The sequence below is a fragment of the Mangifera indica genome, chromosome 6, assembly GCF_011075055.1.
Source record: "Mangifera indica cultivar Alphonso chromosome 6, CATAS_Mindica_2.1, whole genome shotgun sequence".
NCBI lineage: Eukaryota > Viridiplantae > Streptophyta > Magnoliopsida > Sapindales > Anacardiaceae > Mangifera > Mangifera indica.
The window spans coordinates 5,891,178-5,912,340 of record NC_058142.1 but is presented as its reverse complement, the minus strand read 5'-3'; the positions used below and the strand labels follow the sequence as shown (position 1 = coordinate 5,912,340).

Below are 21,163 nucleotides of genomic sequence, written 5' to 3'. Positions count from 1 at the left end.
TACGTGATGATACACATCAAATGTATACATATTTGTATACTCAAAGTGAATATGTATAGTATTACTCATAGACTTATTCAATTCCATTCAGTTTTTAGATGTAAAAACAAAAGCCACCTGAGTTTTGCACAAGTCGTCTAGGGATTTTAGGATTTTACATACATTTATACAGATATTCAATCTGTATAGCAAATGTATTAAAAATTTTAATTTGTGGGTTTAAGGTGAGCATGTGAACCTTAAATTCACAGTAATAGAAAGTGAAATGTCTTTTTCAATATGAAATTATAAGATATTATTTTAGTGGAAGACAGCATATTGCCGTCTCATGTTATTAAACTCAGAAACCCAGTTTGTGATGTTAATCTAAATTATGTAAGATTGATTCTTGGGCAGGCTGATGAGTGGAGTTGACAACCCAAAAGCCATAACTTAATGAAAACATTCCACAGACGACGGAAACAAAGATTAATGGCCTCAATTGACCTACAAATGAAATCTGATGCCTCCATTTTAGCATTTACCAATCTTCATCTGCCATCTCAGCTGAAAAAATTCATGGTCAACCAGTTAAATATACACATTATTATCCTCTGTTTGTTTCAATCATCAAATGGTATTTAAAAGCTCAAGCTTGTACCATAGTGCAGGTATTATTTTCATTGCCCAGATTAGATGAAGAGGAAAAAAAAAAAAAGAATATAATTCATAATGTTATCCATATTAAAAATACTAGATTAATAAGTTCTCTTGGCTTCTTTAACAATATATATATATTGTGACTGGAAGTAGTTCGCAACTGTTAAGAAAGAGTGTTCTTCTAATACTGATGTACTGTAAAAATAGGAATGAATTATGTATAAGATACTGGGGTTGGGTACAACTGTATATGGATGTGAAAGCATTTGAGGGAGAATTTTTGAAGGTAGAAAAGGCAGGAGCATTAAAGCATTAAAGCTGCGTTTCATAGGTGGTGGTGCATAAATAATGGACTAACAGTTTCAGAACCATTGACCTATAGCTGAGTGAATGCTACTGACTGGTGGATCTGCATTTCTAAATTTATCTTGTTGCAGCTAAGGATTTATGCCCACTTCCACTTTTCACTGCACATTGGACTATAAGTATACTGACTATATATATATGTGTGTATGTGTGTGTGTACATCACATTATCATGAAACTTCAACTTCAATCTGGTGTCTCTGCAACTGAGTATGAAAAAAATTGAAAATTTTTGCAGAATTATGTTTCGGGGATTGCTGATTAGTCCACATGTGAGTTGAAGAAACTCTTTCTAGTCTCTATCAAACACGGGGAAATAAAGTTTGGCATCTTGCTTATGATCTAAAGAATCAAAATTTTTGACATCTAAAACTAGAGGATATGCTATATTATTGGAACAATAAGAGAATTGAAAAATTTTTTATACTATTAGATTTCATATTTACTATAAATATTTATTGGTATGTGATATTTTACGGAATTTTGTCTTGATAATACAAGAGTTATTCCAAAATAAACAGATTTTAAAATTAATATGTATTTATACAATTTAATAAAACTATATATAACTATTTTGAGTATATACCAATGATTTTGCCCCGTATGATTTCCCGCAACACAGCATAAAGGAGAAAAGGTTTTGTAGGTGGGTCTTGGAGGCTTGAGCAATTTGAGAAAACATAATATCAATGAAGAAAGAGGATGGAAAGTGAGGGAAAAGCTGGTGTCCTTTCTCTTGTGTTGTCTCTCTTCTCGAAAAATCTTAAACGGCGGGACAAATGACATCACATTAAATAAATATGTAAGTTTGTTTTCTTTTCTAAATTAATAGTCATGAATAATAAGATTTTCAATGTATGCATGGAATTTAACAATTAGTTATTATAATATTAAAATTTTTAATGTTATTATAGCTGTATCAATATTTGATGATGTTATTTAATCAATATTTACCATCGAATATATGGAATCCTGAATTACTTTACCCTATTTTGGATTCTAATTTAACAGTACTTACAGGTGTGTAAAACATGCCAAAACCCTAAACCCATTTCTACTCTAAATCCCAACTAGTTATTCTGTGAGAGTTGACAAAACTGGATTAAAACAAGTTTAAGTTTGTTAAAAAGACAAATTGGAAACCTGAAAGTTAATAGCTTTATGTTAATGGTTGTCAATCAGTGTTGAAAAATTTATGAACAAATGATTGAATGAAAGACATTTTTTCCTACAAATTTAGGTAATTCTCTCTTGTTTTCAGTCATTTTCTATAGTTGTTTTTTGTTGTGCACAAGCATAGATTCTCTCTATGTTATAAATCAAGAAGTGAATGAATGTGCTCTGCCTGCCTCTGCTACTGTGCTTTGATTCTCTGCTAATAAAAAGATATCTTGCTTTCTGTCACTGTCTTTTTAGCCTCTTACTTTTCATGGATGCCCTTTCACCTCTTTTGAGTTTCTAGGTGGTTTTTGCACATTGTGCAGCTAGCTGGTGTACACTCTATCACTCTAGTATTACCTACTCATGCATATTCATCTCTTTTATTCCATTTTTTCAGTATAAATACACCCTTCTCTTTCTCCTTTTATCATCCCATCACATTTCTTCTATCTTCTTACTATTCGCCTTTGCTCCCTCTTTTCCCACTTTTTCCCAAGGAGAGAATATGAGCTATTCACATCAAGCTATGGGTTCTGGTTTGTTTCTTCTCTTTCTTTCAGCAATAAGTTTTTTTTTTTGTTTTCTTCCTTAACTTGCATGGAATGTAGATTGCTAATAGTTGCAAGAACTGAATTTTTTGAGTTCTATTTGTTGTGTCCTATATATTCTTCTGGATTTCACATCTCAATTAAATAGGGTTTCTCACTTTCTTTTGTGTGATAGATTAGTTCAATATTTTGTTCAGTGGTTATTGTTGTTCCATTTGTGAGGGTTTTTTTTTTTTTTTTTTTTTTAAATTTTCCTGTTGTGCTCTATTATTCGAATTTGAATGGTTTCTGAGGACTGATATTGTTGCTGCAAATTTTAGGCAGTAGAACTTCCAGAAGGACATTTGAGTTTGGAAGGACTTATGTGGTGAGGCCCAAAGGGAAACACCAGGCCACTATAGTTTGGTTACATGGCCTTGGGGATAATGGTTCCAGGTATTGTTTGTATAATTTCATGGTGTTGCATTTCTACTCCTAAAATTTTGTAAATTCTTCTTTCAAGGATTGTGGTGATTAGTTGTTAAAATCCTGTTTAGGTGCAGGAAGTCTTTCTGTTCTAATCCGAATTTCTGTTCCTTTCCATGTATAAAAGAACTTTGATTCTGGTAGATATGTACCGAGTATTGACAATACTGCTGGAGTGTTTATAGAGCAATTAAGTTGGTGGTCACTCTTCGTGTGAACTTCATTTGTTCACATTGTGATTTGGCTGGAAGCAGACTCAAGACCTTTATTGCCCGTATATGATGCTTACTTTATTTTTCTTATCGTATTGGTGTCCAAAAACTATATTATAAGGCTTGACTTTTTGGTTTCAGAAAGAAGAAAACGAAAAGCAGTTTGAGAAAGTCAGCATCATGGCATGTTCTCAATTGAGGGCCCATATGATGTTATAATTTTTCTTTATTGAGATTCTTTAGGTGGTTTTCTCATTCGAATAAATTTGACGGGAGAGAGCAGCGGTGGTGCGAAATTATATAAGATTCGATTATTCTTCTTTCTCTTTTTCCCGTTCAGATTGATGCCAAGCTTAACTCAAGAAGCCATAAATATTTAAAGTGCATATGCCGTATTTATGAATGGGGACCACAGTTTTTTTTGTTCTTCTGCCAAATAAGCAGCCATTCATGACCTTTCAGAAAGGATATTCATAATAATACACTTAAATTCGTGTTTTTCCTGGAATTTTCTGTAAATTGGAAACTGTAGCATGGTGAACTCATAATCCTCGATTCAAGGTGAAACTGGGTTTATATATTTTTTTTGGGTAAACAGTAAGCAGATGGTCATGTTCACATATTTCTGGTTTTGTGCCTTGAGTAGCTATTTTAGCCAACTAATGCGGTCCAATACATGAATATGCAAATTACATGTCTCTTAGATTTTGCAGTTAAGGTTGTCAACTTCTAAGGGTGTCACAAAAGCTCTGTCAATTGGATTATCGTGCTGTAGCATATTAAAATAATTGCATCTTGCTTTGTTCTGTTTTTCTTCATCGCTATGGAGGTGGTGGAGTTGGGCATTTGTTTCATTGATGATAGTATAAAAATTGCAAAGTTAAAAGATAGGTTTCTCATTTGGTGTTCTTTTTGGTTGCAGCTGGTCCCAGCTATTGGAAGGCCTTCCCCTACCAAATGTAAGGATAAATCAACATTTTATTCATGTATATCATAATACCTCCTTTGGGCCTCTGGTGATTAAAGTTCACAGATTTAATCACTTGACCGATATGATGACATCCAAAGTTATACATAGTAATCTGCTGACATTCTATGATGCAGATTAAATGGATTTGTCCAACTGCTCCTACTTGTCCTGTGGCTATACTTGGTGGATTTGCTTGCACTGCATGTAATATTGATTGACTCTCAGGACTCTCTTCTGGTTGATTAAATGAAAAATATATCATATATCCTATTTTAAACATTGAAAAAATATCATCATTTGATACTAACCGAATCATTTAAATTGCTTCTTTTATCTACACCAGGGTTTGATGCAGGAGAGCTTTCAGAAAACAGTCCTGATGATTGGGAGGGTTTAGATGCTTCAGCAGCACATATTGCAAACTTGTTGTCAACAGAACCAGCTGACGGTACTTTCCAAGGCCAATATTTTGAAATTAACTACCTTACATGATTACAGTCATTTCTCTTTCTGATTAATTGATTATGAGTTTCTCTAAATTCCCATGTGTTTCTTTAATTAACTTACGCAACAAATGTACATAGATGAACTTCAGTTCCCAGCATACCTTTGAAAAACTATGTTTTTTAAATTTTAATAATAACATCTACTTTGTGACCTAAACCAAAAGTTCTACATATAATATGTTAATATTAGTTTCTATTACTGTGTGACCTGAACCGAAAGTTCTGCATATCATTTGCTAATATTGGTTTCCACTACTGTGTAGCCTGAACCAAAAGTTCTGCATGTCATGTGCTAATATTAGTTCCACTGTAACTTCTTTATGCCTTTTGTCATTCTTTAAATTATTACAAGTGATGTGAGGTCAGCTCATTTGAGTAATGGCTTGCACATCATCTCATAATTTTGTTATCCTTTTTGACAGTTAAAGTTGGTATTGGAGGCTTCAGTATGGGTGCTGCAATGGCCCTTTACTCTGCAACTTGTTATGCTCTAGGTAGGTATGGAAATGGAATTCCATACAATGTCAACTTAAGGGCAGTCGTTGGGCTCAGCGGCTGGCTTCCAGGTTCAAGGTATGATGATATATAGATGTATCCTTCTAAAATAAACATTCTTCTAGACCCTTTTTCGTGTACAAGTCTCTGTATAAGATGAAATTTACTGGTAAAACATATAATAACTGTTCATAAATTACCTTTGTCAAACTTAGAATATCAACATGCTGTGATGATTATGAGGCACCTGATTTAATTCTCACAGGAGTATTCTGTATGATTCTCTGCTTGGAATTTGTCTAATTGCCTTACGGTTCATAACATTTGTGCATTACATGAATCCATTGAGTCACAGCAGATATGAAAAGGATATCGATAACACTCAACACGTATCTAGAAGTTTTTCTGATATTTGTTTGCTAAACATTATTTTGATACAGGAACTTAAGGAACAAAATAGAAGGTTCACATGAGGCTGCAAGACGCGCTGCATGTTTGCCTATTATGCTCAGTCATGGAACTTGTATGTAAATGAATATTAAGGAACAAAACCTTTTTGCTGCTTTAATGAATTAATACCAAATTTTATTTTGTTATAGGTGATGATGTAGTCCCCTTTCAATATGGAGAGAAATCAGTCAACTCCTTAAGTATAGCAGGATTTCGACAGCTTACGTTCAGATCTTTTGAAGGGTAAATATTGATATCTTTTCTACGCAAAAATAAACCCTTTATTAAGTTTTTAGAAAATAGAAATAGAACTTCCTGAATAGTTGGGTTTTTATTGTGCAGACTTGGTCATTACACAGTTCCTAAAGAGATGGATGAGGTCTGCAATTGGCTTGCTGTGAGGCTGGGACTTGAGGGTTCTCGTGCATAGTTGTAGCACATCATCAGTTTCTAGTTAAATGTAACACGAGGAAGCAGTCGAAAGCAATAATATGGGAAAAAGAAAATAAAAAAGCTTATGTGCAAGTAGGTAGTAAATAGAAAAGGTCGTAGGGTATATGGTATAGATAAATTAAGCTTCCTAAATTTCCCATTTTCTTGTTGGTCCTAACAATAAAATTTTTGTATGCATTTTTCTTATATTTCACTGGTAGGGCATAGATGGTAATGAATCTAGTCAATTCTACTTTTGGAGCACTTTGGTGCATTCATTAATGCAATATGCAATCTAGTAGACTTTGGCTATTATCTTCTGCTCCTCTTTCTTTTTCTCTTCATTATGCATGCACAATTATTTATGGATTTTGAAATCAGTTAAAGAATCTTAATTATGAAGGAGCAATGCTACATACACACAGTTTTGAGTATTTGATTGGATATCCAGATGATATGTTATCACCCAATCACATAATGATACATCAGCAAAATATCCTATTAGATATTCAAAACTTGGTGCATATACTTTTATTATTTTCAGAGTAATTACTAAAAACCATGGGGCATAGCCCTACAGAATCCTGTTATCAGTCTTCAACATACTTTCATAGCGAAGAACATAGCTAACCTGTAATCAGTATTCAACATACGTTCATAGCTCTACAGAATCCTGTAATCAGCATTCAACGTGCTTGCATTAATCTACCACATGTTCAATAAAAAAACTGCTTTTTGACGTTCAGAGTTCCAATAAGAGCACACTGACAGAATCGCAAAGTTTGGTCAGCAGAAAACGTCAGAATTGTTTCATATTATTGATTTCTATTCAGATGATACTGACAATATGCCATTTCACCAGAAGCTACTGGCACCACAACACTACAGAACTTTATCAATACTCTACCAGTATCTGGAGTACATAAGTTTTTGCAGTTTATCTGAGAAAAAAGGAGTCACTGACTTAACAGATTACATAGTGTGCCTTTGAGAATAAAACTAAGCTGCAAAATATTTTATTATAAAGTAATAAATAAAACTTCTGTAACTAAACCTTCTATAGCTTAGAAAATCAATGATCACTGGCTTCACGTTTCAAGTCACTGTGACCGTAATCATTTTTGGACTTGATGTATGGAGAAAGAGGAGTGAAAGATGGCATAGCCTGCAAACTAAATTTGTGCCCACTTTGTAGGTCTGGAGAAGAGCTTGACCTCAACTCCTGTGATCGAGATTGTGGAGATACCAACTTCTTATTTGGTGAGGTAACCTTGATTTTCCTGGTTGGTGTAGAAGTTTCCTTGGTCTCAAGCATATCATCATCTTTCAGTAAGGCATGGAAGGCGCTGTAATAACTGCGGCCATGACCAGCACTGCTCTCGCATAATTGTGGCGTAAAACTCACTGAACTGTGCCAATGTTGGTTCTCTGGTGATGAGTTACGACAGTTGCTCATAGTTGAAGCTGAAGATGCCAAAGCCTTTGGATATGTTAGATGCTTCTATGAGGAAGTTCTTCCCATCTTGAAAACTGTTTTAACCTCCCAGACATGATGCCGTCAGCAGATGGATTCTCCCATCTTTGAACTCTACAGTATGCTGAATCTGCAATTATGCATGATGGAGAAGTGTTTCAGTAACTATATTAAGAAAATAGAACAAATCCATTTTGAAACAAACGATTAATCATCAGTTTGTTCATTATGCAGTTCATTATATATTATGCAAAACTACTATATCAAAGAAAGTACTGACTTACGTAAAACAAGGTGAAATTCAATAGACTCAACTAGTCATCAATCAACTTGCCTACACAACTGAAAATATTTCTAATGCACAGATTCGTAAGGATTTAAAAAGGCATACATTGCTGCCGATAATTCAGATAAAACATAATTGTTCTATACATGAATTTGCTAGAAAATCTGAAGGTCAAAGCTGACATCTGATTTACATTCATGTAGTGAAAATTCTCAGTAAGTTCATATGATGAGTAAAATATAAACTATAATATTTTACAGAATACACCGGAAGGAGCTAAAGATTGAAATTATAGCTCTTACCTGCCTTCTTGCCAAATGAATTACTACAATCCTCACATTGACATCCATCTGAGCATCCAACGTTAGCTTTGAATATAGCCAAAAAAGAAAAAAAGGGTGTCCAGTCAGAATGATCAATGGGCAAATTTGTGCTAAATTCCCATCCAGTTTCCTGATCTCAACTCAAGTATGAGGCCTTTTCGAATTAGTTGAAAAATTTGACCATACATCATCACTGTAATTCTGGAAACTGAGAGACCTGATTGGGGAAAATGTTTAGTGGTTTAAACCTTGTTGCTAAGCTAAGAGTTGAAGAATTAATTTTGCAATAATATCTAGCAACACACCAAGGTATTATATACCTGATAGCATTCACAACATTTTTTAAGACATCTTGCAGTTGCATCCTCTTTTGTGCCTGGCTGAGGCTGGAGTTGCCCAGTTTCCATCTTCCTGCATAGGTGTCTCAAATTAAAATACTTATAGTTTCACAGAAATGGAATTTCAAGGGATCACCACATTTGCTGGTGCTGCATGCTTGACAATCTTTGGAGCCAATGCAAGTGGATCACGCAATTCAATCTGTTGTCGCAAATCAAGAACTGTGTCTTCATATTCGGGCCTGTTAAAACAGTCTTTACATGTACAAGAATTGACACAAAGGACCCCAGCTGCAAAGCACTCACAATAACTACCAATGACCAAAGTTGAAACAAATGGCAAATGTACCGGTGGTTTTTATTGTGTCATTATTTTCTAAATGAAGATATGAGGCTGGACAATGAAATAAGTCTAAATGCATATGAATGTCTAACAGCCACTTAAATATAGAATCTATTCATGGTTCCTGCAGACCCACAGTTTTAAGCACTTGGCCCTCTTGCAATTGCAATGTTTGCAGCCATCACCCTCACCTGTGTTCTTTGCCTTTTTCCTGGTTACATCGCAGATTCTCAAGTTAAACAACCAATATAAATTAAAATTAACTATAAAAAAAATGTGTACTTGTTTTACTTTCTTGGGGCTCACTTGGTTTAACTCCTCAACCCTATTAGTATTTTGTGAAATGAGTGTTCTGCACTCAGAAGAAACTCCCGGCTCAGAAGGCTTCATATGCAGAGAATCACTCCGTGATGTTAAACTTTCAGTACACAGAGAAGCAGAAGGACCGGTTTCCACAACAGTTAGATTATCTTGCTGATAATTGTCCACATGAGCATATGTTTCCCCAGCTACAGGTGAGAATAAGGATCTATTTAAGTCCTTTGCTAAACAATCCCTCTGGCCATGATCTTCAAAACTCTTATAAAGAGGCAATTTTGTGTGTGGAATAAGATCTGAGTCCATGGGCACTGATCTGCCAATGCTTTTTAAATGAAAATCACTATAAGATGGAATGGGGTCTGAGATGGCAAGGCTTCCACTACGTTGATTGGAATCAACAAATTCAGATGAGCTGCCAGACGTCCAGGATGCTCTAACTTGTGAGTAGCCGAACAACTCCCTACTGTTGGACACCTTCCTTGGACCAACATCAGATAATATCGAACTCTCCAAGTCTGTATAGCTAGCAGGTAACTTTGAATTATCAGCTTCTTGAATTACATTGTGAGAACTATGGCTCTTATGAGTAGTAGTACTCTTGCAGGTCACAGCAGCCTCGAATTGAAGATGTCTACATATACCAAGTTGGTACAAAGTAGCCTCCTACACTTGATTGGAAAAGTCACCCACTGCAAAGTGGATAAGAGAAACAAATTGCAATCTGGCAGTAATTGTCTTGTTCTGAAAAAATATGTGAAGATTGATCCATGCAACCAGTACAATAAATAATTCAGCTGCTTCCGGCTTGTCATCTTATATAATCTTCCTTGGTAATGATACAAGACAAGAACTAAAATTATCGAAAACCATGTTTTTAAATAATTCTTGGATTCAAATATATGTTATACTTGTGAAATCTTGACTTATTTAGTATAATGATTGTGGTTCAATCATTGTATCTCAGTTTTACCTATTCAACCGATACGAGTGAATCTCCCATTAACCAAGGAAAAAATTTGGAGTGTGAAACTATGATTTAATATTCAGTTCTTGGATTATAAGGTAAAAACAGAATCAATCAATTTACTAACGTCAAAATATTATAATAAAAAATTAAGCATTGAATATCTAAATTGAAGTTTAAGATAATATCTAAAGCTATTTTTAAGAATTTCCAACAGAAAATATCAAGATTTTTAATTTTAAAAAATAAATACTGAACTTTAGTTATAATTAGGCCAAACGACTATTTCCCACCCAAGGTTTGATGTTTTCTCAAAAGTCCCCTCTTTAACTATGAAAACACCAAATACTCACTCATGGCCGGTTAGATTTAACAAAACCCTAACGTCTGAAAATTTTATCTCTTTTTGCCCCCCTAAACTTTAAAAACTAAAATTTTTTCTCAGCCTAAGTTTTAAAAAATGGCAGTTTCACCCTAGGGTTTGGTTTTGAAATCTCCGGCGATCGTTCCGGCTCCATTGTCGACGACCTCTCCCTCCCGAAGCAGCCTCTCCTTCCGGCGAATGCTTTCCTCCCATTTGGAGGCTCGATCGGCGTCGGAGACGCCTTGGGAGACGAAGAACTTCGTCGCGTCTCCCAAGGCGTCTCCGACTCCGATCGAGCCTCCAAATGGGAGGAAAGCATTCGCCGGAAGGAGAGGCTGCTTCGGGAGGGAGAGGTCGTCGGCAATGGAGCCGGAACGGTCGTCGGAGATTTCAAAACCAAACCCTAGGGTGAAACTGCCATTTTTTAAAACTTAGGTTGAGGGAAAATTTTAGTTTTTAAAGTTTAGGGGGGCAAAATAAGATTCTATTTTAGTTTATTTTTAATATTATAGCAAAAATGACGATTTTACCCTTGCCACCGTTAAAGTTTTATTAAATCTAACCGGTCATAGGTGGGTGTTTGGTGTTTCCATAGTTAAAGGGTGGAAACTTGGAAAACCATCAAACCTTGGGTGGGAAATAGTCGTTTGGCCTTATAATTAAGCATAAAACAGGCCCCTGGGGTCACGGGCTCACACAAAATACAGGCCGGTTCATTTACTTAGTCGGGTCACCCGGCCGATAAACCCTGACACTTAACAGCTCCGTTTAATTCTTCAATTTTCCCTCACTTTCCTTCTGTTTCTCGTTATCCAAACACTCCTCCTCCACGCTCATGAACTACCGCTTTCAGAATCTCCTAGGAGCCCCCTACAGAGGCGGCAATGCTGTCATAAGCAAAAACACACAGCTAATCTCACTGGTTGGTAACCGATTTTCCATCACAGACCTAATAAAGTCCCAAACCGTAACCCTCCCGGTCCAATCATTGTCCAATATCTGTCGCCTTGCTGTGTCACCGGACGGCACGTTTCTATTGACAGTTGATGAGAACCAGCGGTGTCTTTTCATTAATCTCCACTGCCACGGGGTCCTCGACCGTGTTAAAGTCAATTATCCCGTCAATGCAGGTCAGTTTAGTCCTAATGGAAAATATATCGCCCTGGGCACAGGTGCATGTTGAAACTTTGAGAATTAGAATCTTATTTTTTGGGTGATTTTGGGAGTGCTTTGATTTCTCATTGTTAGTGTTTAGGGGAAAAAAAAAAACACCTGTAGTGGATTGGAGAAGCACTTTTGGTAACTGCTCTCAAAGGCCCTTGTAAACAAGGGAAAGTGCTTTTGTATCTATTTTATGGTGGTTAAAGAGTGCTTTTGTGTGTGTGTATATATATATATATATATATATATATATATATATATATATATTTATTATTTTTTCTTTTTTTGAGAAAGAAACACATTTCAGTAGGAATTTGAAGTGATTTTCCTGAAAGCGTATCACTCATAACTTAGTTTTATTTATCATTATTATTATTATTTTTGGGGTTGGGGAGGGGGAGTTGAGGTAAATAAGCTTCCAGTCACAACCTTAGTACCATCAATTTTATTTTTTCAGCATCTTTGTTGGGATTTTTTTAGCATTTGAATTTGTTTATTTGGTAGATTTGTAAGTTTATTTTAGAAGCATTTTTTCCCCTTTTTCTTCGTCTATCTGTTGATTGACTCGTTAGTTCTATTTTAGGCTTAGTTATTATGTTTTTAATGTATCTACAGGTAACTTAGTTTTATTGGGTACTTAGATGATATATCACCTTGTGATTGAATATTATTTTATTTTTAATTCAAAATCAGTCAATCACATGATTACACATCATCTGAGTACCCAATTGGGTACTCAAATTGTTCTTTCTCTTATAAAAAAATATGACTGTTGTAATACTAAAGGTCAATCTTTGTTTTTCAATTTGTCTGTCTATGATTGGCTTCCTATTTTAAATTTGTAGAAAAATTTCGTGAACTTGTGTGGAAGTATTGAGCTTGCTTGTTGCAGGTTTGGACTGTCTCATCAGGTTTTGTTTTGTGACATTCACTGAGCACACTAATGCTGTCACTGCTCACCATTTTGTGGCTAATAACCACTGCCTTCTAAGTGCATTTCTGGATGGGTTGGTTCGTGCATGGGATTTGTTTCGCTATAGAAATTTTAGGACTTGTACTACCCTTCTTCCAGACAGTTTGTTTGGCAGCAGATCAAACTGGTGAAGTTATTTGTGCTGGAACTCTAGATTCCATTTGAGGTAGATTTTCTTATTGCTAAGAGATTTTGATAGTGCTTCGCTATCATAACTTATCTTTCCTGACAGTTATTTGTAATGTGTATATTGCAGATATTCGTTTGGTCAATGAAAACAGGCCGTTTGTTGGATATTCTAAGCAATCATGAAGGTCCTGTCCATGGCTTGGCATTTTCTCCTACAAATGTGAGTTAACTTATCCTTTGATCAACTGCATACACTGGTTAGACGTGCCAATGTTTCTTTTCGGCTTTTTAACTGAACCTGAGGTGGTTTATTTAAAAGATTTTTACTAATTTCCTTCTGGTTTTCGTCTTGGATTTTTTAGTTTATCTAACTGGTTTGTAGTGATTTGACAGATCTCACAGATTAATCAGTGATTTCATCTTCTTTTGACTCATGAATAGCTTAACAAGGTTGTACTTTTTTACATGTGGGCTGTTTTAGCTTCATCATCATGGGACAAAACAGTTTCAGTTGTGGGATGTTTTTGAAGGAAAAGGTGCTGTGGAATCCTTTCCTCACACACGATGTTCTTACTGTGGTTTATCGACCAGATGGAAGGCAATTAGCTTGCAGCACATTGGATGGGCTGATCCATTTCTGGCATCCAATTAATGGTGAGTTAATGTACACCATTGAGGGGTGTAGGGTTATAGCTGGAGGGCGTCTCATGACTGATCGTAGATCAGCAGCCAATTCAAGTTCAGGAAAGTGCTTCACAACATTATGTTATTCTGCTGACGTAAGCTATATATTAGCTGGAGGAAGTAGCAAATACATTTGTATGTATGATGTAGCTGAATAGGTTAGTATGTGTGTGTGTGTGTCTCTCTCTCTCTCTATATATATATATATATATAAGTGCATGTCAATACATTCATGCGGAATTGCTAACCAATATATGAATTTATTTGACTACTGCAGGTTTTGCTGCACCGATTTCAAATAACCCATAATCTCTCTCTAGATGGGGTTCTTGACTTTTTGAACTCTAAAAATATGACAGAAGCAGGCCCAGTGGATATGATTGATGATGATAACAGTGACACAGAAGAAGGAGTTGAAAAACAAACAGGAGGAAAGTTAGATTACAATTTACCAGGAGCAACGCCTAATCATGGAAGGCCAATTATTCGAACTAAATGCTTGAGACTTGCACCCACTGGTCGGAGTTTTGCAGCGGCAACAACAGAAGGGGTTTTGGTTTATTCAATTGATGAATCTTTCATCTTTGATCCCACTGATCTTGGCATAGATGTCACACCAGAGGTACTTACTTAAAACTGTGAAACACTATGGAATCTATGTTACTGATTCTGATATTAAAACCGAAATCTCTTAAAAAAAATTGTTATTTTTCATTATTATTAGTCATGTGAAGCTCACTGATTATGAATGTAAATCATTGAGAAGCAATAGAAAATCAACGTGTTTAAGTTCAGTTGTAATTGACAGTATCACCATAACTTATTTAGAAGATCGGTTGTCTACTTAATTTGTTTCAAATTATTTATTGTTTACCTTATTGCACAGGCAGTTGATGCAGCATAAATGAAGATCAACCGAACAGAGCTTTAATTCTCAGCCTTCGTTTAAATGAGGATAGTCTAATAAAAAAATGCATTTTTGCGGTCAGTCCAGTTGATATACCTGTCGTTGCTTCATCAATCCCTCACAGATATGTGCAAACGTTAATTGAGGCACTTTCAGATCTACTAGAAAGTTGCCCACATTTGGAGTTTATACTTCGCTGGTGTCAGGTACATATCTATAAATCGTTTTCTGCGTCCATGTTCATTTTACATGTTAACAGCACTAAATCTGTGAACACGAAATCTTACATGGATTCTGCTGGTTTGTATCAGGAGCTTTGCAAAACTCGTTAACTCCATTCAACAGAATTCCCGGAACCTGCTTCCTTCCTTAAAATCCTTGCAGAAGGCAATCACTAGAATACATCAGGACTTGGCTGATACATGTTCTTCCAATGAATATATGCTACAGTATTTATGCTCCGTGGGTTCTAAGAAGTGAAGAGCACAGTACTTTTCCCAGTTGCGACTCAGCACTTGGTAGAAATGGGCTTGGGAATTTAGGTATTTCATTTGTAATACAGGCCATGCTTAGCTTTTGCACGAACAAAAGCAACGCTAGCTATACTTTTCATGGCAGCTGGCAAGTTGTAAAGAATTCCTCAACACATTCGACAAACAGCCGAATTTGATAATGCAGTATCCTAGGATCAAATGCTGCTGTTTATAACAAAATACATGCAGCATCAGACCAGTTTTTTTTTGTTTTTTCTTTTAATGTTGGCAATTCATCATGAATGTATTATACAATTTTGCTCATGAAATGCTAGTGAATCGATTTTGTAATTTTTATTTTTGTTGTGAAAAACAAATGAATATTTTTTAATTTACAGCAACACTTACTTTATATTTTGTATAGATTTATGGGTTTTCTAAAGCGATAAAGTTGTATAACTAGACTGTCACAATGATTGTCAAGCTGTAATCTATTCTCTCGCCAAAACAAGCAAGAAAATGGATTTCATTAAGAAAGAAAATTGAAGCTACGTTTCCACGTTATCTGTGATTTCTGGAAGAGGAGGTGGACTTTGCTCTTCCAATAGTGGGCCAAGTTCTTCACCTCGGGAATGGGACTCTGAAAATGTTGGTTTATATTAATGCAAATTTAATATACGAGTTATAATTATTGTTAAATCCGTTGTTCAACAATTCTTTGCCCATTAATGAACATGAAAATCAGTATATTATACAATGAAGTATAACACAATGAATGTCAAGGAAGATGGTAAAAAAAAATCAATTGTAACAAACTAAGAAGTATCATTAGATCGGTATGCATATCTCGACTTAAATCACGTCAATGCATTTCACCTGCAACCACATGAGTTTGATGAACTTTGCTAGATTGGTATAAGTGATGGACGAATACAATAGATCAAACTCTGTACACACCTGATGCATGTTCATGAAGTTGATTGGCATGCAAACGTATCATATGCATTGATAATATCATCGCACTTTCAATGGAACGTAAAACATATTACTTAAAAATTATATAGACAATGATTTTACCTTTTCCACTATGCTCCATGGTCAAGAAATATTACCCCCCTAAATCCTGATATTGAATCCATGTGGACATCGGGGCAACAATGTTGGGCACCATTGTTGGTATGCTTCCTAGATCCATAGGGTCAAGACCACAGATCATAAAGTCGACCTTTGACTGCTTATCAACAATGATGACATCTCGCTCGATCTTTGTCATCTGGGTGGTTTTGCCATTCAAAAATTGTGCTGTGCATGCTAGAATCTAGTGAAGTTGATAGGCTCAAAGTCCTAACACCTATCTCTCTTTTATGCTCACATTGAAACGTCAATTGACATTGTTACCATTTGAGTTGATCAGTAATTGGGAACGAGCAAGTGAATTGACCTGATGTTACAACTTCATAACATGTAAGTCTAGTTTAATTTTTATGATGCATCAGACACTTGGCATCTCACCTTCCTTGCATAACGAATGATCCCACAAAGTGGGATCGACAATTTTGACAACGATCTCATCATCCAAATCTTGCTAACTAAAAATAATACCGTGAAAAACCTAAAACTATGTGCACTTCACAAAAAGTATAAAATCATAAGAGTAAGGGGCGTGCTTCATCGACTGACCCTTGTGATGGTGATGGATTGTGCAACGGTAAACTCTTTGTCAATGATCATCACTGGTTGTCAGAGCGGTCAAAACATCGACCCATAGCATTGGATCACCCATTGGTGACCCAAGCACTTGCACTTGATAAGACAATGGAACCAGTCCATTGTCCTCTCCTGTGGAGTTCGAACCAAGATTGCAGTAATGTCCTCCAATTAATAGATTAAATAAGTTTGAATTCCGGCAGATTTTGAAGGGTGGAAAATTAAAATCAGCCAAAGTATTCGCGTGAAGCTGTTATGGATTTTAAGAAGAGGAAAAAATAAAAAAAAGCTAGTAGAATAACGCATGATAACAGTAAACACCTAATAGGTCTATCCCAACACTTGGTATTCAACAACAGCAATTCATTCTGGCTTCTGATCCGCCAAAATATCTTTGAGCTTCTCTTTCAGCTCGCCATTCTACACGGGATAGACCACAGTATTAGAGCAATACAGTGGCACCTTATAAACATGTCTCACACACACACACACATAATAAAACTAATGTACAAATAAATCTTACTAACTCCTGATGTGGTAGCATGTGATTTAGTGATTTAGAAGTAAGAAAAAAAAAGTAAATAATCACATCATTCAATTACATGCTATCACCTACATGCTATACATACATACATACATACATACCTGGTGCTTATTGAGAATTATATCTGAACCTCCAATAAACTCTCCCTTGATAAAAATCTGAGGAAATGTAGGCCAGTGGCTACATACAAAGAAATGAGATTTTTATAAAATAAGCACAAATTGAAAGCATATGTAATAAGAAATTCTATATAACCATCGCAGGATTAAATGTGTTTTGGGATGAAAATTTATCTGACTCCATTATCAATGAATGAAAATTTGAACTGAAAAACTAAAGACATAATAAGTATCAAGAACTACAAGAAGCAATTCATGATGAAACAACTATAAATTTATGCCTCTCCAGTGCAATTTCAAGACTATAATTAATCTTTTAAATCCAACCCAATACTAACTCACCTGATGGCTTTTACAGCACCTTTAAGCTCGGCATTCTCCAAAATATTTCTAGCACTTAAATGAACACCTGCAAAGGCCCCAACCATGAGTGAAAATACTGTAAGCAGAAATATATTTGCTAAAAAAATAAAAAAAAATTCCCCTGAGATGGAAACATATATGCAGAGGCAACTACGCTAATAATGAGCTTAATTAATCAACGAAAATCTTGTATAATAGACAATTCCGGATGACAAATTAGGTCCTGAACAGTAATTCTATTACAGACTATCTCTTCATCGCATCTAAGATTAAAAAATATATATATCTAAGGTACCCAAAATGTCAAATATAGCAACTGAAGGTCTAAATATAAAGAAATACTTCCACAAACAAAGCTAAGAAGGAAACTAAGCTATCTTAAAAAGACAAAAGCTCATGTATATGAACCTCCACTGATCACTTGTCCTTAGTTTTGGAAAGATTCGTGCAAGAAATAAACTTCAGAAGCTGAATTACCCTAGATAACTTAGTTGTTAAAGTTGTTTGTTATTTTATCTTATGTAACCAATATATTGTACTGAAATGCAACTGATCTTTTTATCCTCTTCTTAGCAAGTCAATATGTTGTTTTATAGAAAATATTTCCAGCACTGGCAACTGGAGAGACTTAAACAGGAAACGGGTAAACAACTAAAAATATTCAGGTCTTTAGGCTAGAGAACCTACTGTATTGTTGCAGCACTCGCACAGCCATTGCGCTGAATTTACATTGAGGATTCTCAGGAATCCCTTTCATATAAATCATTACTGGGTTTTCTTTGACATCCTACAGCAAGAATCTAATCTCAATTACCGAATGCACAGTCTTCAAAGAACATTAATACAGAAAATAATAATAATTTGAGCCAGCAAAGCAAAACAAAAAGAAGATTCACAGATGAACTTACCTGCTCAACAACATCCTTCAGAGAAGGACCAGAGCTCTCAACCTTATTAGTGGATCTAAAATCTTCATGTGTGTCTGGATCATCGGGCAGAGAAGTGGAGTACTTCATTCCATTGTTGTGAAAGGGTCCAGATACCTACTAACAATTAAATGCAAAACCATGACAACATGTTATTATTCCAGCAATAATAATATACTGAACAAAACACTTAATGTCTGACAATGATAAGCATAATCACACTCCATGACTTCAAAAACATTTTCATCACTTATCTAAGTTGGCACCATTGGATACATATTTCAACCAAAGAGAACACAGAAATTACCCCACCTAATCACAACCAAGGGAAGCAATTAATACAGAGCTAGAAGAAGAAAAATAACAAAATAAAAATTTCTAAAATTGTGCAAATCAGAGAATGCTTTTGCAGAAAAATGATTTGTGGGCAAGGACCCATGATTTCATCGGTTAATTTGAGCTAGAACAAGAGAAATAATGAAATAAACATTTTATAACATCATACCTATTACATAGGCCTTTATAGAAAATGTTTAGTGGGAACAGATGGTTTCAGCCAGATGATCCAAACTAAAATCTAGAATAAACAAGAACACACACAAAAAAACTAAAGCTCTGGCATATTTAGAAGTGCTTTTGGCGGCTTTATAAGTACTCCCAGACACCCTTCAACCACATCAAAACTTAAAATTTTGACTTCAATTAATACATTTCGGATGCATTTTGGAAACATAAAGGGACTAAAATCCCTAGGAATCAAATTCTGGTAATCAGTTACCATAAAATCAATGTCATAACAAGTGACTCATGAAATTTCATTCATTTTCTACCCAACTAAACCTTAAACTAACGATAGCATCTTAATTCTTACAAGTCTAGCAGAACGCCCAACTGGGTAACCTGCGATTCCCTTCAAGATAACGTTAGACAAAGATCTCGCCATGTTTTTATAAACTGAGCAAATAAAAAACAACGTGAATTAATAACGGTTGAAGATTTCTACAATTCCAAATTAAAAATTTGAAATAAAGCAAGAATAATTTGAAGGGACTCTTCATCCACATCGGTTTTGAACAATGGAAGATTTTATAACCTGAAACTGACTGAAAGAGTTGGGTTAGGTTCTCTGTTAGGATTTTGGCTTTGCTCTCTCTAGTTCCTATATTTATTACGTGTTTTTATTTTTTTTATTTTATTAAATAAACAAAAATTAGCAAAAAATCAAACTAGGTCTTCAAAGAATATACACAAATTTGTGCATGCATTTATCATTACATAATTATATAATTTAAAATTTAAAATAAAATAATATATAATTATATTATCCACTAACAGTTTGATGAAACGACATTCATACCTTTTAAAAAATTAATTTTCTTGCTTGTTTTTTAAATTTAATTCTTAGTTTGGACAATAAAAAAGTATTTATATTATTTTATCTAAAATAATCAAGTTAATATTACTTACGTTTCTAATAGAATAAACAAATTATATTTCAACTTTAACTCTTTTCGTTTTCTTTTTTCTTCTAATTTTTACTTCACTTTTATAACTTCTTCTCAAATTGAGAATCACACCAATTAGAGAGATTCTTGGCTAAAATTAAATTGAGTTGGTATAATTTTGGATATTATGATAATTCTCTTTTTTGTAATATATTTTCTGGGAACAATTGTAAAGAGTTATCTTGATAAATAATCACATGACTTCTGAAAGGAATTCTAAGAATATCTTTTGTTTTGACTGATAAGATAAGACAGTAAGAGATCTCAATGTCAAAGCCAAAAGATCCATGTTATGTTTTTCTTGAGGTTTAAATATTCTAAGGGAGAAATTTTGAGGGCACATGTTGCCTAGAGGTTTCACTAGGCTTAGGCAAATATGTTTGTTCGATTAAAAAAATATATATACCATTAAGATCATTTTAGAAAGAGATTGAATGTAATATCATTACTTTTCATTTGATATGATATATATTATTTGATCGACTTAATTACTTTATATTTAATATGTTGTTGAAACTATATATCTCATTCGTACGAAATATGATGCAATAATTTGATTGACAAGGTTATAATTATACCAAGTAGCCAATTTGGGCAATTTGAATATTTAAACACGAGCAAGATTGAATTGTTTAAACATCTTCCTACTCATAGAGAACATATTGAGTGAACATTATTCTCATCACACAGAACAATCGTTCAACCTTTTTTGTGCATCAAAGATACCTTTATAACATAGATTTATTTCAAATTTCTCTGGCAACCATATGGCAATCAACTTGAGTACGATTAACCAAGACTACTTAACTTTAAGCAACATTTTCAAGTTTGAGCATGATTACATATGTTTATCTCAAATTTCTCTGGCAACAATATGGTAACAAGTATCAGTTAACCCAGAGTATTTAACTTTAACAACATTTTCAAGTTCTAGTATTACTCCACAGCTGATGACAGTAGTATTGTGCACTGCTGTCTAGTACAATGATTTGAACAAATTAAACAAGAGAAAAAAT

General features: G+C 34.7%; 3 protein-coding genes and 1 pseudogene across 7 annotated transcripts; 2 read left to right on the top strand and 2 right to left on the bottom strand.

The window, feature by feature from the left end:
• The first annotated feature begins 2,269 nt into the window (after positions 1–2,269).
• Positions 2,270–6,558, top strand: LOC123218567 (acyl-protein thioesterase 2). The gene is made up of 9 exons (XM_044640056.1): positions 2,270–2,701; positions 3,034–3,148; positions 4,313–4,349; positions 4,495–4,564; positions 4,704–4,808; positions 5,289–5,439; positions 5,802–5,884; positions 5,961–6,054; positions 6,154–6,558. The coding sequence occupies exons 1-9, from the start codon at positions 2,671–2,673 to the stop codon at positions 6,239–6,241; spliced, it is 774 nt and encodes a 257-aa protein (XP_044495991.1). The 5' UTR covers positions 2,270–2,670; the 3' UTR covers positions 6,242–6,558.
• Positions 6,559–7,029: 471 nt separating this feature from the next.
• Positions 7,030–10,164, bottom strand: LOC123218570. Of its 3 annotated transcripts, none has more exons than XR_006502720.1 (4): positions 9,299–10,159; positions 8,647–9,218; positions 8,306–8,543; positions 7,030–7,847 (listed from the first exon to the last, which is right to left on the bottom strand). XR_006502720.1 is itself a non-coding variant. In XM_044640061.1 (2 exons), exons 1-2 carry the CDS (start codon positions 9,629–9,631, stop codon positions 9,195–9,197), a joined length of 357 nt encoding a protein of 118 aa, XP_044495996.1. In that variant the 5' UTR covers positions 9,632–10,164; the 3' UTR covers positions 8,551–9,194. The 3 variants fall into 3 exon arrangements, 1 of the variants encoding a protein (XP_044495996.1); XR_006502721.1 differs by having other exon boundaries at positions 9,314–10,159; XM_044640061.1 differs by lacking the exons at positions 7,030–7,847; positions 8,306–8,543 and having other exon boundaries at positions 8,551–9,218; positions 9,299–10,164.
• Positions 10,165–11,373: 1,209 nt separating this feature from the next.
• LOC123219328 lies at positions 11,374–15,334 on the top strand (annotated as a pseudogene).
• A 1,508-nt stretch (positions 15,335–16,842) lies between these two features.
• LOC123219329 (monothiol glutaredoxin-S15, mitochondrial-like) lies at positions 16,843–19,810 on the bottom strand. 3 transcript variants are annotated; one of them, XM_044641220.1, is made up of 7 exons: positions 19,736–19,810; positions 19,514–19,596; positions 18,625–18,759; positions 18,404–18,503; positions 17,696–17,762; positions 17,336–17,414; positions 16,843–17,110 (listed from the first exon to the last, which is right to left on the bottom strand). In XM_044641220.1, the coding sequence occupies exons 2-7, from the start codon at positions 19,583–19,585 to the stop codon at positions 17,054–17,056; spliced, it is 510 nt and encodes a 169-aa protein (XP_044497155.1). In that variant the 5' UTR covers positions 19,586–19,596; positions 19,736–19,810; the 3' UTR covers positions 16,843–17,053. The 3 variants fall into 3 exon arrangements, with proteins under 3 accessions (XP_044497155.1, XP_044497156.1, XP_044497157.1); XM_044641221.1 differs by having other exon boundaries at positions 19,684–19,766; XM_044641222.1 differs by lacking the exon at positions 19,736–19,810 and having other exon boundaries at positions 18,625–18,762; positions 19,514–19,602.
• Between the last annotated feature and the right edge of the window lie 1,353 nt (positions 19,811–21,163).

Excerpts from the sequence above, each read along its gene's own strand:
- LOC123218567 (XM_044640056.1), top strand. The coding sequence starts at position 2,671 with ATGAGCTATTCACATCAAGCTATGGGTTCTG. Across the intron at positions 4,565-4,703 it reads TGGATTTGCTTGCACTGCAT|GGTTTGATGCAGGAGAGCTT; the intron begins GTAATATTGATT and ends TATCTACACCAG. Across the intron at positions 5,885-5,960 it reads TATGCTCAGTCATGGAACTT|GTGATGATGTAGTCCCCTTT; the intron begins GTATGTAAATGA and ends ATTTTGTTATAG.
- LOC123218570 (XM_044640061.1), bottom strand. The coding sequence starts at position 9,631 with ATGGACTCAGATCTTATTCCACACACAAAATTGCCTCTTTATAAGAGT. Across the intron at positions 9,219-9,298 it reads ACCAAGTGAGCCCCAAGAAA|GAAAAAGGCAAAGAACACAG; the intron begins GTAAAACAAGTA and ends CGATGTAACCAG.
- LOC123219329 (XM_044641220.1), bottom strand. The coding sequence starts at position 19,585 with ATGGCGAGATCTTTGTCTAACGTTATCTTGAAGGGAATCGCAGGTTAC. Across the intron at positions 18,504-18,624 it reads TGAAGGATGTTGTTGAGCAG|GATGTCAAAGAAAACCCAGT; the intron begins GTAAGTTCATCT and ends TTCTTGCTGTAG. Across the intron at positions 17,763-18,403 it reads GCGAGTGCTGCAACAATACA|GTGTTCATTTAAGTGCTAGA; the intron begins GTAGGTTCTCTA and ends GGGCCTTTGCAG.